This window comes from Buteo buteo, chromosome 6, assembly GCF_964188355.1.
Source record: "Buteo buteo chromosome 6, bButBut1.hap1.1, whole genome shotgun sequence".
Taxonomy (NCBI): Eukaryota; Metazoa; Chordata; class Aves; order Accipitriformes; family Accipitridae; genus Buteo; species Buteo buteo.
Genome location: NC_134176.1, coordinates 8,785,131 through 8,801,935, shown reverse-complemented (window position 1 = coordinate 8,801,935; position 16,805 = coordinate 8,785,131). Strand labels below are relative to the sequence as shown.

General features: G+C 40.8%; 1 protein-coding gene across 5 annotated transcripts in view; it reads right to left on the bottom strand.

Moving 5' to 3' along the window:
- Positions 1 to 16,805, bottom strand: part of SYNE2 (spectrin repeat containing nuclear envelope protein 2) — a 197,464-nt gene that overhangs the window by 42,086 nt on the left and 138,573 nt on the right. For all 5 annotated transcript variants that reach the window (XM_075029637.1, XM_075029640.1, XM_075029638.1 and 2 more), the window contains 11 exons: positions 15,311 to 15,487; positions 13,350 to 13,505; positions 11,594 to 11,743; positions 9,159 to 9,329; positions 7,147 to 7,280; positions 6,633 to 6,837; positions 4,551 to 4,730; positions 2,930 to 3,058; positions 2,234 to 2,388; positions 1,741 to 1,888; positions 566 to 660 (listed from right to left, as the gene is read on the bottom strand). In XM_075029637.1, the coding sequence (XP_074885738.1) occupies positions 566 to 660; positions 1,741 to 1,888; positions 2,234 to 2,388; positions 2,930 to 3,058; positions 4,551 to 4,730; positions 6,633 to 6,837; positions 7,147 to 7,280; positions 9,159 to 9,329; positions 11,594 to 11,743; positions 13,350 to 13,505; positions 15,311 to 15,487 (1,700 nt within the window). The remainder of the gene's footprint in view (positions 1 to 565; positions 661 to 1,740; positions 1,889 to 2,233; positions 2,389 to 2,929; positions 3,059 to 4,550; positions 4,731 to 6,632; positions 6,838 to 7,146; positions 7,281 to 9,158; positions 9,330 to 11,593; positions 11,744 to 13,349; positions 13,506 to 15,310; positions 15,488 to 16,805) is intronic.

Below are 16,805 nucleotides of genomic sequence, written 5' to 3'. Positions count from 1 at the left end.
CTGAACCTCTGCTCACAAATATTACTTGCTGCTTCTCACTCTACATTGATTAAGAGAGAAGTATAAGATCAGACTGATAAAAACCAGGTTTAGCTACCATATGTTTTGGGTTGCTTGGCCGATGACTCAGTGCCCTAGGGGCAACAGGGATAACCTCACACCTCTGCACTTTAAAAAGTAGAGAGGTCTAGGAAGGGAGAAAAGATCCTTCATATGCAGCATCCTCATTACAGTCTGTAAGAAGGTAACTTCTCAACCACAGTTATAGTTTCAACAACTGCAGGGTAGCAGTAGACAAGGAAGACTCCTGTTCAGGAGCAATTATTTTTGTTAGGCAGAACATCTAGTTATTATCCAAAATACAGCCTGGCAAGGGCACCTGTGTTTCTTTCTCATTGCACCTCCTCACACTTTTGCAAAATGTGCCAGGAGGTTATTTAAAGAGTGAACCCAGTCAAAATTTGGGTTTATGTCCTTATGAGAGCAAAGATTCAATACCAACTTCAAGGAAGAGAGCATATTCACTGAATTACCAAAATCTTAGGGAGAAAAACAAATAGATTACCTTTTCTCTGCTTCTCCGGATTCCAAGGAGAGTAGAACTTTTGCTATAATGGAATTAAATGTCTGCTGATTTATGGAAATCTCAGTTTGCAGCATCTGAAAATACCGTGAGAGCAACAGTTTTAACTATTCACTGAACAACCTTTGCTATGAAAGCTGGTTCTGCTCCTCTAGAGTCTCAGCATTTATTTAATTTTAAATGCTGAAAGCTCTATTATTTTCAAGTGTTAGTGTCAAATGCATACTAAAAGATTCCATGCTTTTTGAATACCAGGAGGAATTTGCACACATGTGACAGCAGAACCCACCAGGAGGTGTATGTTAAGGTAATCTGAAGCCTAAAGTTTGCTGGACTCATTCATGAGAAATGCAATCTAGAGAGAAACCCATAGAAAAAGTATAAAAAAAAGCTACATATAAGGGTGAATTTACTCTTAATCACAATGAGCAAAAGTTTATTCTATAAATAATATCATTGCAATGAATACATTTATTTGGAGACGTCCAGGAAAAAGGAGAAAATAACTTTCTGTGGACCCTAATAAATATCACTGACATGCAGAGACTTAACACCCCGTGGAATCAGCCACATTAGTTTGGGTAGTGTGTAGCTGTGTTCCACTGTGGCAGCACAAAGCTCACCCAAACAGTTCATAATGTTTAGCATTTACCACATGATTATGGGTTTTTTTTCCTGTATTTTGGTTGTTTTTCCATTCTCCTGCCACTAGGACAATGTCTGTAGATAGACACTTTGCTTAGAATTGCATCCACGTGTGAAAATATTTTGTTTTAAATGCAGTTCTTCCAGAAACTGGTAAGGTTCCTGGCAGACCACCAGCAAACTGCCTAGCTAGTTGCCACAGGCTTCAGTGCTCTGGGACAGGCAGACAGGCAAGTAACCTCAGGGTTGGAGAAATCTAGGACTTACATGACACAACACTTGAGGATGCGTTCCGAAAGGTCTGATCCCTGCAAAAAGGGATCCATCCATTTCGGAAAAAGATTTTCACATTTCAAAGTTTTCCTCTGAATAAGTACAAGGCCACATTTCAAGAGTGAAATGCTCTGTAAAACTCTGCCCAGATCCAATTTCAAAAGGCATAGCATTTTCTAGTGATTTCCCCCCACCTTCACCATTCAAGAAGATGCTTCCATTTTTAGAGTTAGCTTTACCTCATATACTCTCTGTTGCTCCTGCAGTTCTTCAAACCGTCCTGGAATATTTGTTTTTAAGGCCTCTCTCATTTTTTCTAGGAATTTCATCCAGTTTTCACATTTTTGAAAGAATTTCTTATCATCATTTTGAGTTCCCTCAAGCATACTGTAAAACAAAAGGAATAATCAGAAACTACTGTGTTGGTGGTTGTTTTTCTGGATATGTTTATATACGGTCTAACGTGGTGGCTAGTAATACTAACATACTAGGGTTTTGCTTGGCACTTTGCTACCTTCTTCACCTATGAACATCCAGATTTTTGCTTCAGGTGACTTGGAATACAAATAGCCACTGAATAATCAAGTAAATTGAACAGGCAGGAATTCAACTTGGAAAGCCCCTGAGAAACCTGAGAACAGATTGCAAGACCTGCCATGCTTTAATTTGGTTTTGATTTTCCTCACAGAAAAGGAAACAGTTAGTAGTGATTTTTTTGTTTGCATTTCGGACCTGCAGCGTTCCAGAGCAGCTGCTGTTTTCTGATTCCACTGCCGAGTCAGACTCTGCATTTTTTTCAGGGTGAAGTCACTGAGTGGCAGCTTAATGCTTGCTTCGTTCAAACTCTCTATGCTTGGAGAAAGTGCAGCAAGCTCCAGCGTGTGATTCTGGAAGTAAAAAAATAAGTTAATTGCAAAAAATACTGCCTTTCATTTCAAGGAAATAGAGAAGCCTATTTCTATTCTGTAGGAAGTATCTGAACGTTATGCATCCAAAATGCTAACCTAACCCCCGCCCCCATATTTCTGTGTTAAGAAAAAAGTTTCAATTCCCTTACACAGGGCCCACTTTTCCAACAGTACTAACAGATACTCAGGAGCTGGTACTTGCAGATTTACTTTGTACCCTACATTGAGGACAACAGGGTAGCTCCAGAGCAAAGCTGGGAAAAAGATCTCCCATCAACCCCAAATGTATGTGATTTTCCTCCCCTCCATGCAGGCATTTGGCCTGCAATGCATATCTAGAGTTTTTATGAACTTAAATCATTGCTTTTGTGTTTTGGATGAGATTATAGTTACTCAGATGGAAGTGCTATAACTACGATACTTGGGACACAAAGCGTTTCTTGAAGTAGGCAAGAGCTGGTATCCTTCAGACGCTTAAATCCCGAGTAGTATCTTTTTGTACTTGGGAATCCAAACATACCATGAGCAATTCTGAGTTGTCTGTTTCTCCCTTTAGACAGAGGCTATCGAAGGCATCTGTGCAATTCTGAACGTGACCCTCCAGCGTTTCAAGGCAGTTCTTGAAATCCTCCAGTTGTGAAAGATTGAACTAGGGTGAATATTGCATGTTTATGTTAATTATGATTTAATACACATATTCAATATGCAAAAAGGAGCAATAAGCAGTATCACCAGAAAACAAACAGATGTTAAATCCAAATTCCAATGTATTTGTAACTCACTCACTGAACTTTTGCTGGTTTTGCACTGGATAAGGGGAAAATTTAAGCCAAAGCACAAAGCAAGAAACTGAATCTCTAAACCCTGAGAGATTCATATCTATCTGGAAGGAATAGGGGCATCTCTGATACCTTTTTGTAGCTTTGGGCCATTTGATTATTATGAAATTGGAAAGCCAAAACTTAGCTTAGCCAAAACTTCTTCAGAGGGAAGAAACTTGTGAAAATGAGCTTCCTTTAAGCTATACGTATATAAGGGCCTGTTCCCCTGTGCCTACAGCCAAGGCTGTGCAGCTCACATGAGCTCTGTGGAGACAAATAACTAGGGCTGGAATTCAACTTGTCTGTTTGCTAGGTTGGTTTCTTTGGGTCAGGGAGAAGAGCACTGGGAAAACTTTTTCTTTCTTGCAAGAATTAAGCTCCACATCTCTAAGAATACTGAAACAGCAACATTTTTATAAGGAATGAATGGAAAAAATTGGTGTTGGGAGAGAGACAGTTCTGTGGTAACATTACAGGGTTACACCAGAGCAAATGACTACCCAGAAATGAAATTTTTCATGGAGTGAGAAGTTCACAGGGAATATGAGAAATCTGTCACCTTCACAAAGATATTTGGCTTCCAGCCATTGAACTGTGGTGGTAGATGGAGTCATAAATAGAGCTGGCTGAAAATTTCTTGATGAATTTGGGTTTACTTTAGAACAGAACAATTCATTGAAACCAGACTTTTTTCACAGGAACAGACTAGTTTTACATCAGTAAATGTACAGCAGTACATTTGCATGGAAGCTTTCTTAGGAATACCTGTGCAGAGGGGAAGTCAATCCCACAGCACTCCTGAGAGCAGAGCATCATATAGGGAAACCTGGCTTCGGGTCCCTCCCTACTCTGCCTGAACAGGGATGTGAATCTGGTCTTCAAAATTACATCAAATGACCACAGTTTTCTGTTTGATTTTGCGTACATTGTGTGCACTCTTACCAACGCAAACTGAAGCCATTAGGTTTTTTCAAAGAGCTGAGAAAGTTTACAACTTACTTCAAAGTCCATAGAATAAAAATACGTTTCCTAACCTTTAATCATCTGAGGGTCCCGTACTGCTTGACTGTAATAGGTCCACTTACAAAGGCTTGTTAGAGCAACACAAGCAGGTAAGAAGAGTGAAACCCTTCCTTCATCTGTCCCTCTGGCTTCATGTATTATTTCTTTATGTAGTTGATCATACTGTCAAGTTTTATTTTATTGAAATTTAATTTCAATTCAAGAACTACAGGGCTCTAGTGAAGAAGGTAGCTCACACAGGGCTGTAGCGAAGAAGTTACCTCACACTGACAGCTAATTTAATAGTCAAAAAAATACCTCAAATTCATCTAACTTCCTCTGCAACATTTTTTCCAAATAGGATGCTCTCTGGAGTGGCTGCAGCTTCTCCAACAGAATGGCTTGTGCAGCTGTTCCAGCCTGCTGTTTTATCCTATCAGCCAGCAAAGAAATCTGGGTACGGCATCCTGCTATGTTTTGAAGGCCATGCTGTAAATTCTGATGAGAGAAGGGGAAAGAAAAAGAAGTCAGCAAATGCATCAGATCGTCATTCATGTGCCATTTTCATTTAGTATCTTTTGTTGCTGTAACTAAGCTCTTTTTGTTGATCTCCTCTGGGAGCCAAATTCAGCTATGGTGAAGGCTTCAGTCTTTTGCTCAGAGGATAATGGGAACTGATTCCATTGACTCTAATGCTGGGAAAGGCACAGTTCAAAGTTCAATGGAACACCAGTGACTTCAGGCAGTGGGAGACTACTGCTGCAGAGGAGATTAGGGAGAGAAATCAGAATATCCCTCTCTACAGAATGGATTTACACTAGCACATGGAGAAACTGGCCCATGCTGCAGATGAGAAATGCTACAGAAAAGATCCTATAAAATTAAACTCTAAAGGCAGTACAAGAACAAAGGCAGTCATTTTATACTCATTCAATGTACTTGTTTGTTTTTGTTTTTGTTTTTTTTTTAATCTGGACAACTGTTATTTATGTTTAGCCATGAAACCCCCTGGAATTTGTCACTGTATATTGTCTTTTCTGTGAGTAATGAACAAAGACTTCTGATTGATAGCAAAGAACAGACGTGTTTCCCTAAACTGCAAAATGGCTCTTAGTTCCTAACCCCTGTCTTTGGAATGGATCATATTGTAAACTGCCACTTCAGCCATTTAGTAAATAACCCATTTTGATTTCTTACTCTCTATATATGACTTTATTTTTATTTGTTGTGGCAACAGAGTTCCATAAAACCACAATCTTTCCTAATATAAACTACAGGAACAGATTAGAGAGATTAAAATACAGTTTTGTAATGCACATATATTTTCAAATACATGTAACTCCTAAGCCATATCACTGATCCCCATTCTTCTAACTCACCACTTTCAAAAAAACCCTATAAATTCCGTGTGTCCTGCCCACACATAGTAGGATACGATCTACTGTGCTATAGCACTGTAGTGGTCTTGCCTTGCTTAGTAGGTGCAAAACTCCTCCCAAAAATTTCCAGAAAATGTGATGTCTTTTTGCTGGCATATTGATGAATTTATGTCACAGCCACTAAGAGATCAGAAGGAAGTGAAAATGTTTTGGTCTAAGCTTTGCTGCTCTCAGTTGTTTCTGACACAGGAAGAAATATATGAGTTCTCTTTCCCATAATGTAAAGTTTCTTAATTGGCCATGTGCAAAATGGAGTACTTCAGACTTCTTCCAATATGTGGCTAGAGGTTCATAAAGCATGATGAATCATTGCTCTGTCCTGAAATGATTATTATATTTCTTTACTGCAGTCTGAATGCAGTCAGAACCTAACGACAGCTTTGCTGCCTGAGAGAGTCAAATGCACCCTGTGATCTCAGCATGAGATCTTATTTGCCTAAAGTCAGAAGCATTTACAATAATCTAATGAGCTCAGAAATCTGTGAACTTATCAGACCTGGCCAAAAAAAGTACCAAACTCAAATAAAATCAGTCTGAAGACCGTAGAAGACCTCAAGGTGGTCCTGTGTTCTGGAAAACTGGTCTTTTCTCCCCAGCTATTGTTCTAATAGGTATTATCTGTTCTCCCAAACAGTGCCCCATAAAGGAAATAATTTTTGGTTTAATGATCCTTTCCAACACAGGCCTGATTCTTTGTATAGAGCAGAAACAGGCAGATATGGAATATGATTGCTTCCTTCTGCTCTCTTCTCATCCTATGCTAACTCAAGATTGGTTTGGTCTCAGGATCTGGTCAAAGTATTTAAAGGAAATACAAAGGTGCCTGTTAATGGAAAAACCCCACAGATTTTATGTTTTCCAGACTGGATTTGGGGCAGGAGAGGGCAAGAAGGTGTTATTTTAATTTATTTCTCAAAAATAAATCCTGTTTGTACCGGGAAGCAGAAACATATTCATGTACCTTTATATCCTGTATCCTCTGCTTCAGGGTCTCTATCATATTATCCTCAGGCATTTGAGCATCCAAGAGCTGAGTGCACTGCTCTTTGTGCTGGTGTAACTTGGCTGCTGCCTCAGTGCATAAAGTATCAAAGGGCTCCCAAAGCTGCAGGGTTGCTTGCACTGCCCGCAGTTGATCTGTGATGTCTTCATTTACTGAGTTCCACCTGCCAACATATCAAAGGATGAGAGCATTTTCCTAGTAGATTCTCCTCCAGAATATGATTTGGTGTAGGATTCCTGTGGGAGTTTCTTTGCATTCATACCCATGTTACTGAAAGCCTGCTGACACAGCACCATTTTGTGCTCTGTGATCCATCACAAAAAAGGTAGTATCAACTATTGCTCACACAGGTACCCTTAGACAGGTGAGTCATATTAATAGAGATTTAAAAATCTGACAGACATTCAAGTCCTGCCTCAGCAACTTTTTTTTTATAAATACTAATAACTGGGGGTCTTTTTTGCAAGCTTACTTAGTGTGTGCCTCCATGCACTTCTGTTCAATAATCTCTGCAAAGGAGGGGGAGCAGTTCTTCTTCAGGTTACTGGCAGCAGCCTGGAGCTTGGCCCAACTTTCTTCACTGTTCTCTGATTCATCCTGAAGAGACTGCAAAATGGATTACTGCAATTAGTAGTGGAGATGAATGACACATGTATAGCTTCCCCTATAGATTGCTAGGGATAGGTTGGCAATAATGCCACTTGTTTGCAGCACAGTTGAAAATGTTTGTGAAAAATGTAACACCTGATCCTAAAAATTAGGAAGCTAAAAGAGAGGTGAAATGGTCCAAGTTAAAAAGTCATTCGGGGGCCCATTTTAAGCTGAGGTAATTTATTTGTTCTTAAAGAAACAGCTCATTTAACAAACCCACAGCCTTAAACTGATTAAATTAATTCACTAGAAATCAAAAATGTTTTTATTTTAAGCCACTGCTTCAGGCAAATTTCTACTGGCAGTAAAGTTGGCTTGACAACTCCTGTCCCTGGCTGCATGTTCCCCCTCCTGATACAGGCAATTGCAGAACCCTGCCAGGGGTGGTATCTGTGAACTGATCCAGATTAAAAACAATGAGGGTGATGGAAGGAAGGAGGTAAGAAGGTGCCCAGTTCCTTCCATTTATTACATGTCCCCAGGTGAGGGTGAAAAGTGCTTATGCAGGCTTTACTGCCGAGAGACATGTGCCCAAGATTCAGAGCCTCTGTCTGTCCTGCACCACTTCTGATATGAGTTGAAAATAAACCAAAACAGGCCTTATTTACACCAAAACATGGAGTGTTTACACAGCCTTTCAACAGTCATTTAAAGACAAGTAAGGGGATTTAGCCATATCTGTAAAACATTCAGACCCAGGGCCAGCTGGACTGCCTCTCTAGATGCCCCAATAGACTCTGTAACAGCCAAGCAGAGCAGCAGGATGATCCAGAGCATTTATGTCTGGTATTTATGCCCAGCCTCATTCAGAGGCTGTGCAGGGAACTCCAGCTGTCTGGAGGGTGACTGAACAGTTCACTTCACGCTGGAGCAATCAGAAACGCCAGGCTTGGGGATCCCCCTGCTCTGCCCCAGGGCTTGCTGTGCCCACCTAACCCAAGCCACAGCTTTTGGGAAGGGGAATCCTGGGTCCTGGACCTTGAATCCTGTGCTGTCTATGTGGAAGGATGCTTTAATGCAAAATGTGTCAGTGGTCACTGGCACAGTGGCTGGGAGATAGTACCTCAAGCGGATCATTCAAATCATGGATCTAGAGACATGGACCCTTTGCCAATTTTCTCCCAGGTCTCCTTCATTTCTGCACTGAGTCCCAGCATCGATGCACAGGGCATTTCCCTGGGAAGTGCAAGTGAAGGGGCAAGTTTCCTTTTGACCAACGAGCTGAGAACCAACATCTTTCACCTGAATGGTGAGTAACCTTTAGGCAAACACATACAGCGATGGCATTAGGTTTTCCTTTGCCAGCTGTATTTTCAGCTAAACTTCCTGCTGTCCATGTGGATTAGACATGGACCGAGTAGACATTAGCATGAGGGATGGTGGTGGAGTGCACATGTCTACCTGGACTCTGTAATACAAAGGAGCATGAGGACCTGGTGCTTCATATGGGGTTGCCTTCCAGCACGTGCAGAGGACAAAAATGTCAAGGGATCTTTGCAATACAAAATGGAGGCTCTGCTAGGCCACAGTAAGGCAGACATGATAGCAGCTGACCTGTACTTCTCTCTTGAACCTTGGTAACTGAATTGCACCGAAGTTGAACCTATGTGCTAAATAATGTACGAAGTCTAAAAATAGTCCTTGGTGTCTCTGGAGGTAAACAAACAAACAAATAAACCAACCAAACAAAAACCCCCCAAATCCACTGACTTCGATGGCACTATAATAAAGAGGAAGTTGCCTAGATAAATTTTTCTGTCTTTTTTCACTGGAGTTTGTTTGTTTAAAGGCAAAGAAGGAAGTACAGAAATAAGACAACTTCAGTAGATTTACCTGGAGAGTTTTGACCTGGTTTTTCAAAGCTTCCAATGACACCACAGAAGGTTTGCACTGGTTTATGCAGTACAAATATCTTGTTGTCATCAGGCTGACTTCTGCATAAATTTCATCATATACTCTCCACTGCTCCAGTATTGACTGCATTGAGGTCTTTAACTGTGCAACCTGCAGACGAACCACTTTTGTTACTATTTCTTGGATAGTCCTGACATATAAATCACCTTTATATTGACTTAAAAATCTAAGCACAGTGCTCACTCCATGACAATCCACAACAATTTCACAAGTTGGAGTATTTTCCCACTTGGTAAGGAAGTGTGCAGGCTTCAAATGAAGCAGTAAACAGTATTTAGAGCAAAGTATAAGAATTTGCTGGAAACAAAAATTTAACCAGAGTTCAGGGTAGCACTATACTGTCAGCCACAACTCCAGAACCTCCCAAAACATAAAAAGTACTGAAATAATGAACTGTGTATTCCTTCCTGCCAAAATCAACTTGAAGTGGGAGGAAGTTCAGAGCCTTATTCTTCTTAGGAACCAGATAGTTTGGTGCAGAGATCAAGTTTCCTTTTAATGAAAATTTGAACAGTTCTAGGAACTTCAGGATTCTCATATAAAATTAAATTATGGATATCCTCTTTGTTTTCTATGTCTCTTTCATTACTATAGTAATTTAAGCTACATTGGGGCAAGCATGGTTTCCATTTGCCACACACTCCCAGACATTGCAAACACAAACCAACAGTCCTCCTTCAGTCTGATTTGCCATTTTTATCCTTCTGTATCAGGAAAGTACATAAGGCATGTCCTGGGCTAGACAAAATATTAGTCTAGTTCAATATCTATTTTCAGTCATGCCAGTACCAGATGCTTTGAGAAGAGCAGGAAAAACAGGCAAGCAAACAAGCATGACTCCATGGGACCTGGCAAAGCCAGATGCCAGATTTCAGTTATGACTATGCATCCACACAATGGAAGAGGAAGACTTTTCTACACTGTAGTGCACGCTAAATAGACTGCATGGATCATGGAATCCTAGTATCCGAGTTCCAGGCATGCAGGAGTAGATGGATTAATCATCCCTATTCTCATTTGAATCATGGTATAGGTGGGAGGAATCTCTAATTGCTTTTTGTAGCCTGCAACTAATCACTGCCCACTCAAGGAAGATGGAAAGGTATTGTGCTCATGAAATGTCTCGGCCACAGACTCACAGTCTTGAGATCAACCTACTGACAATACAATCAAGCTATCACATCTCCTTAGACCTATATTTGAAATCACAGCCTGGCTCTGCTGAGAGCAGTCACCCGTGGGAAGAAAGCTGCACTTGGTGTTTCATTGCACATGCAGACAACTAGGCTGTAAGAACATTCTGCAGTTTGTAAATTAGATACTTAAGTCATAAAAATACTAAAATTAAAGTGACCCATGGTGACTGTAAGAAGAAAAAAGCACTAGGCTGTCAATCCTGCCAATTTCAATTGCCAGCTCTACAGCTGAAGCAAAGACTTTCATCATGAACACACACAAAAATTTCTCTGCTTTCTTGGTAAGAAACGGCCACGATTTCTGTTGAAATCTAAAACAAGAAGCAGCAGAGCCATCCTGGACCGAAATCTCATGTGGAAGAGTTCAAGCAAAAGGGTTCAGTTTTCACAAAGTTTTGAGGAACAAAAGCAAGGCATTTACAATAGAAAGTGTAAGGGAATCTTAACTATAACACAATCACTGCATCACATATAATCCTCTACAGTATATGGTTATTTATTATCACAAATTTAAATCCATAAATCTACTCATTATTATATCTCATGCTCCTATCAATTACACCTAGATAAAAAAAGATCAGTTCCAAGTATAAAGAGAATATAACTATAAATGCAAACTGCTGGGGAGTCAATTTGCACAGGAAACCAATCTGCCAGACTCTCCTTGAAGCAACTGGAAACTACATAGGATTTGAAGATCATGTAAGCCATCCAGGCATGTGGATGAAAGTCATTGGGAGATGGAAAAGCCACAGTGAGAATGGGGCAGGAGTATGCAGCTTCCACCAGCATACTACAGGGGAGAAAGACCAGGGTATGAAAGAGAAGCAGGTTGAGTAAGAGTTTAAGGTTTCCATTTTTCAACATGACAGAAAAATAGCAGTGCTATTTATTTTCTTAAACTGCAGATGAGGTTCTGTCCCCTACTACTTCAAACTACTTTGAGATCTGACTTTTCTTCCTCTCTCAACATTGGAAATACATTAATTTACATTATGGTAAAGACTTAAAAGGAAGTTCTTAGGAAGGTTAAGATTAAGAGTAAGGAATACTTTGCATCTTTTTTGTACCAGCTCCTGCCATCCCATGAAGAAGATTAATAACACTGGTGGTAAGAATATGTACTGGAGGAAATCTGAATGCAAACAAAGCTTTTACCTGGCTCACAATGCTGTCCACCATTTCACAGAGCTCAGCTATCCTATGAGACAGAGCTTCTGGGGTTTGTTCTGCCCCACCATTTGAAGCCAAACTCTGTTTGAGCTCATCAAGAGTTCTGGATTTAGTTGTGAGTTGATTTTCTAGCTCCTAAATGAGAAAAGAAAAAAAAAAGGAAGATAGATAAGATCTTTCAATGAGACCATAGAAAAAAACCTTTTTGTGTGAGGAGCTTAGATAAACATTCCTTCTTTAAAACCAATTCTGTGTAATTCTTCAGCCATGCAACACCACCACCACCACCATTTCAACTCTGACACAGAACAACTGCTTCACAGAATTCAAAATGACAGTGGCTGCTTTAGACAGTCTCCTGCAGGTAGAGCTAGAATCAGTCCATTTACTGTCAGCATGAGCACTGGACATCATGCTTGGGAAGAAAATCTTCAGGATCTAATTCCTCAGCCATCATGCAGGCCTCTTTGTACCTCTCCAGATGCAAAAAGTTTTTCTATTAATGCAGCTGAACTTTTCCTTGGGCAGGTTAGCATTCGGGTCCTCCTCTGCTCCAGCAGACAAAGGTAAGAGAAGAACTGACTTTGCAATACAAGGATCCCTGACATCCTAACAACTTCTAGAAAGTTATTTTCAGCTTGTCCTCTTAGTCAGAGGCTGTCTCCCATGGGAGAAACCCCACTGAAATCAATGGGGATGCCTGGGAGAATAACTTCTCCCCCAACACAATCAGAAAGATTATAAGCTAGTCTTGACATGCTCGGGAAAGCGCAGCAATAAGTTCTTCACAAAATGAGTAAATATCTGTACACAAAATGGGCCGTAACATTTTCCTATAATACTACACTTAAAGCCACAACCTTTTTTCCCTCCACTTACTGTCCCCAAAACATTTTCAAATTTGGACCTCATTTTTATTGAGCAAATTAATTTTAATGAGCAGGTTAGTGTTTTAGTCAAAGATAGCCAGCACCTTTCTTCCATTCTGGCCCCTCGACACATTTCAGAGCGCTTCAGAGAAGACAAGTAACTCGGTATGTAACAGAGCACTCTAGGTGATAAAAGCAGCCTACTACAAGAGAGACATATGTAACCATGGCAATGAAAGAACAAATATTCCGTGTTAAAAAATAGAGGGAACACTGTACTGAATGTAAACAGCAGAGTGTCAGAGTTATAGGAGCCAATTATTAGCTGGCTGCACCTGTACTCATTTTTGAGGGAGCTGATGCCTAGAAAAACACAACAAAACCAAAGGACACCCAGATTCTTGAGGCTGGCACAGAGATACTACATTCTAGGGCAGGAGTAGAGAGAGTTGCTATTTTTCCAAATTGGACTGTGTAGTTTCCATGACACTTCCACCACAGAGCTCTTCAAACTAATGGAATTGATAGCTTTTGCCATGGCTGTGCTGAACTGAGAACTACTTCTTTTGGAGGCATCTTAGAATAAGATCTACAATATTGCTGCACAACATTCCAAATACCATGGAACAACAACAGATGCATCTTCAGTTGCAGGAAAAAAACCCACAAAATAGCAATTTACATTAAAGGTGGACGTCGCTCTTTATCACCTGAACCTAATATGCTTTAATTAAAATTACATTGTAGTATACTTCTAGGAAATGGCAACTTCCTTTACATTTTTTCTGTTAAAATCTGTGCAGTTCTTTAGTCTGGATTCAGCAAAGTGCTAATATGTTTTTTACAATAGTATCACACATATAATGCTTTACCTTGCAATCATCTAATGTGTTCTGTGCAGAGATCAGACTTGCTGGAGTTTGTAAAGATCTTAGTCGATCACTCTGAGCTTCCAGCCAGTTGCGTAGAGTCTGTGCTTTGTTCTCATTTTCAGTAATATCCTCCAAAATGTGTTCCAGGTCTTGTATCTGAAAGTTACAGAACTATTTTAACTTACTCAAACCTAGAGGTGGGTAGAAACAGGGCTCCCTCTTCCATAACAAAATTTGAGATTACAATATTTGCACTGAAAATGCTATTTAGAGAAAATATTTTGAAAGGAAAAGCTAAAAAGTTTTACTGGCTCTTGAGAATCTGACCTTCTCCCTGAGAAGAAAACAAGGCAGTGTAGGTTCTGGAGCTGGCAGTCTGCGGACCTGACAAGTTGGGGGACCCTGGGCTATGCAGATACATTCATATGAAGTCTGAAAACCTCATTCTCCCTATAACCCAACTGACAAAGTTACTAATAAGCATGGGACCTCAGGTCTCCTATCTTCAATCCTGGTCCTGAGGATCCATTAAATCCTAGAATGCAGTTTCTTGAAAATGGTTAGAGAAGATAACTTCCCCCCCACCCCCCCAAATTGAAATTTCATAATGGAAATTTTTAATTGTGCAGGAACTGAATTTTCCACTTGAAAACGTTTCTGGAAGACTTTCTGAGTCAGAAAAATTTGGAAATTTTCTGTTCGATCAGCAGTTTTCATATCTGGATTCAGGGAGGGCAGCTTCTCCCAAAGCCCTGTAAATTCAGGAGAAAAACAGAGGTGAAAGAGGAATGTGCTGGTAGAGGGATTTGTTCCAGCAGCCTCATGTTTGCATTTTGGGATGCTAACCTTCCCCATGTCTTTTCCATATCAAATGAGTCACACTAGCTTTCCTGGGCACCAGGGCACACAAGCAGCAGTATCTACTCTTGGATGCATGGATTATTTCTAGCCTCACTAGAATAAAGTAATTCTGAGGCACTGCCTGGAACAGATTTTCTACAGAGCAACACAGAAGATGTGCTGGTATAGTTAGTCTACATGTAGAATTTGCCTATCAACTGCTGATCTTCAAAGCACTCCGTTGGGAAAGTGTATTTAATTACTACAGAAGGAGGACACAGACACAGAGTAACTCATTTCCAGTGACCCAGGAGAGCTGGAGCAGGGCTGGGAAGCGATCCCTGCTGTGCTTTCTCCAGCAGGGTCATATGTCCCCATATGAATATGGCTGTCAACACTCCTTACTTAATTATTACTTTTTGGCAAATCCAACTGCTACAAAAGGAAAATAGGTGGTAGCTTAATATATCCCTATTTCTCCTTCCCATCATATGGCATGTGGAGGGGTGGTTTGCTTTTTTTGGTGCTGCATTTGTTGAGCAGCACCTGGCTGTTTGTAACAAGCAGTGTAGCACTTGTCCTTTCCACAAACCATCCAGTGTTTTCTCCCATTGAGTTTTAAATGCCTCAACTTTCACAGTACCCCAAAGCTTCAACAGATTTCACTAACAGGTTCACCTGCAGACACTACCCTGAGTTCTTCCTTTTTAAAAGTTTCTCAGTATAGGTCGTCTTTGTTGACATGTCACTGACTGTATTTTCTTCATATGAGGAATCTTATTTTTTCTACCTAATACAGCCAACTAGGGTAAATCCCAGGCTGTCACAAAGAGCAGCTTTTGTCCATTCCCCCCCCCCTGCAAGTTACAGGAGAATTTACCTTCCCAGACTTTGCTGAGGCTTGGATGCCTGCCCACTACCTGATAGCTAATGTGCTATGAGACTGCTCTATAGGCTGCCCATGAGACAGCAGGATGGACAGACGGCAGAGAGCACAGAGAGTCTCTCTGTGTTCAACAGTGTTTTCAGACTCAGGCAGAAAGGGTGCTTGCAAAATACAGAGCACTGGCACAGGCAAGATCAGAGTTGTGAGAGAGAAAGCAATGAGAACTCAGTCAAACCTTTCTGTTCAGAAATGCCTGCAGCCTGTGCCACCGCAGGTTCATCTCTCCAAGACACTCAGCAAATTCTGTCCTTTCATACCGCTTGCTTTCCACATCACAAGTGCTCATCTGCAAGAGTGACTGGTTAACAAAATCTACCATCCACTGCTTAAAGTTCATTTCCATCATATATTCCTGGAGGGGAAAAAACACACAAAAAAAACCCATAAAACAATTAGTTTGGCAGTTTTAATCCGATCAGTTCCAATGATGCTTCAAGGCATAGTTATGGGACATTCACAGCTTATTCTGAACCATGGCCTAAAATATTTTTCTGAAAGAGACCTGGCTGTAGCAATAATTCTCAATTTTTACCATTCTATATTTGTGTAGTTATTTCCATCCACTTTTGCAGAAAATCACTATCATTACATGGGCAGCTCAAGGTGAGAACAGGCTAGTGCCAGAGCAGGGAATAAAACCTAGGCGTACCAGACCCAATACTTTATCTATTGGACAATACCATCACACTGCCAGGTTAGGCTAAGACTGAGGCCTTTCCACTCTCCTGCAACTCACAGACAAGTGCAGACAAGAGCTTGTGCTCCTTTATCAAAATATCTAGTATCAGAATAGAACATCAGAATATCTGGGAGGAAGAAGTGTCCTCCAGCACCAGAGTCCTTGCCCACAGAGACAAGTGAGAAACTACACGCAAAGTGAGAACAACATAAGGGAATGCCTTTCTGTTTCAGAAGGTCTTAGAAGAAGAGGGCAGGAAAGGGCTCCTCATTGTATCTAGTAGAACCCAGAAAAAAGCCACCAGGGAACAGCACAGCAGAGGTACTGAAGCCATAGCTGCTTCCCTATAGGAATCATGACCCTCATCCAGCTTTCTTCTCAGCATACACATCCCCTCGTTGCTGATAAGTACAGAAAACACACCTACAAACTGATCTCTAAATATCCGAAGGGTTAAAAACAGCACCTCACCTACATGTTCCAACTACCAAATCCAACTGATATAGACCAAAATGTTATATATCTGCTATACTAAGGGACTTGGAAAGAAATGCTTACTTTGGCACTTGCCTCATGTGCAGTACCAAAGTGTCTGAGAACTGCAGCTGTAGACTGAGAACTGTCATCCTGAGTCCAGAGCACTGCTCGGTAGCTCTGCAAGAGCAGAGCAAAATATGGCTCTGTAGGGCTTTGTGCCCTGAGGTTGTGCTCCCTGGCAGCTATGGAGGTACAAGCATGGCTTGAATCCTTCCTGTGTCTGGAGCAATCAGCCTCTGTCATTGGTGCATTAGCATCTGAACAGAGCCAAGAGTCTGCTGCAGCCTCTCTCTCTGCAGGGATGTTCATCTTGTCCCTTCTTCCTAGCAGGTTAGCTCTTTTGATGAGACGTAATATTCAAAAACCCTGTTCTCTAGTTAAATGGATCCTGGTTATGGAGCTCCATTATGAGGTATTTCTTGTTGAAAAGACAGACTAAAACACAGCACAAACA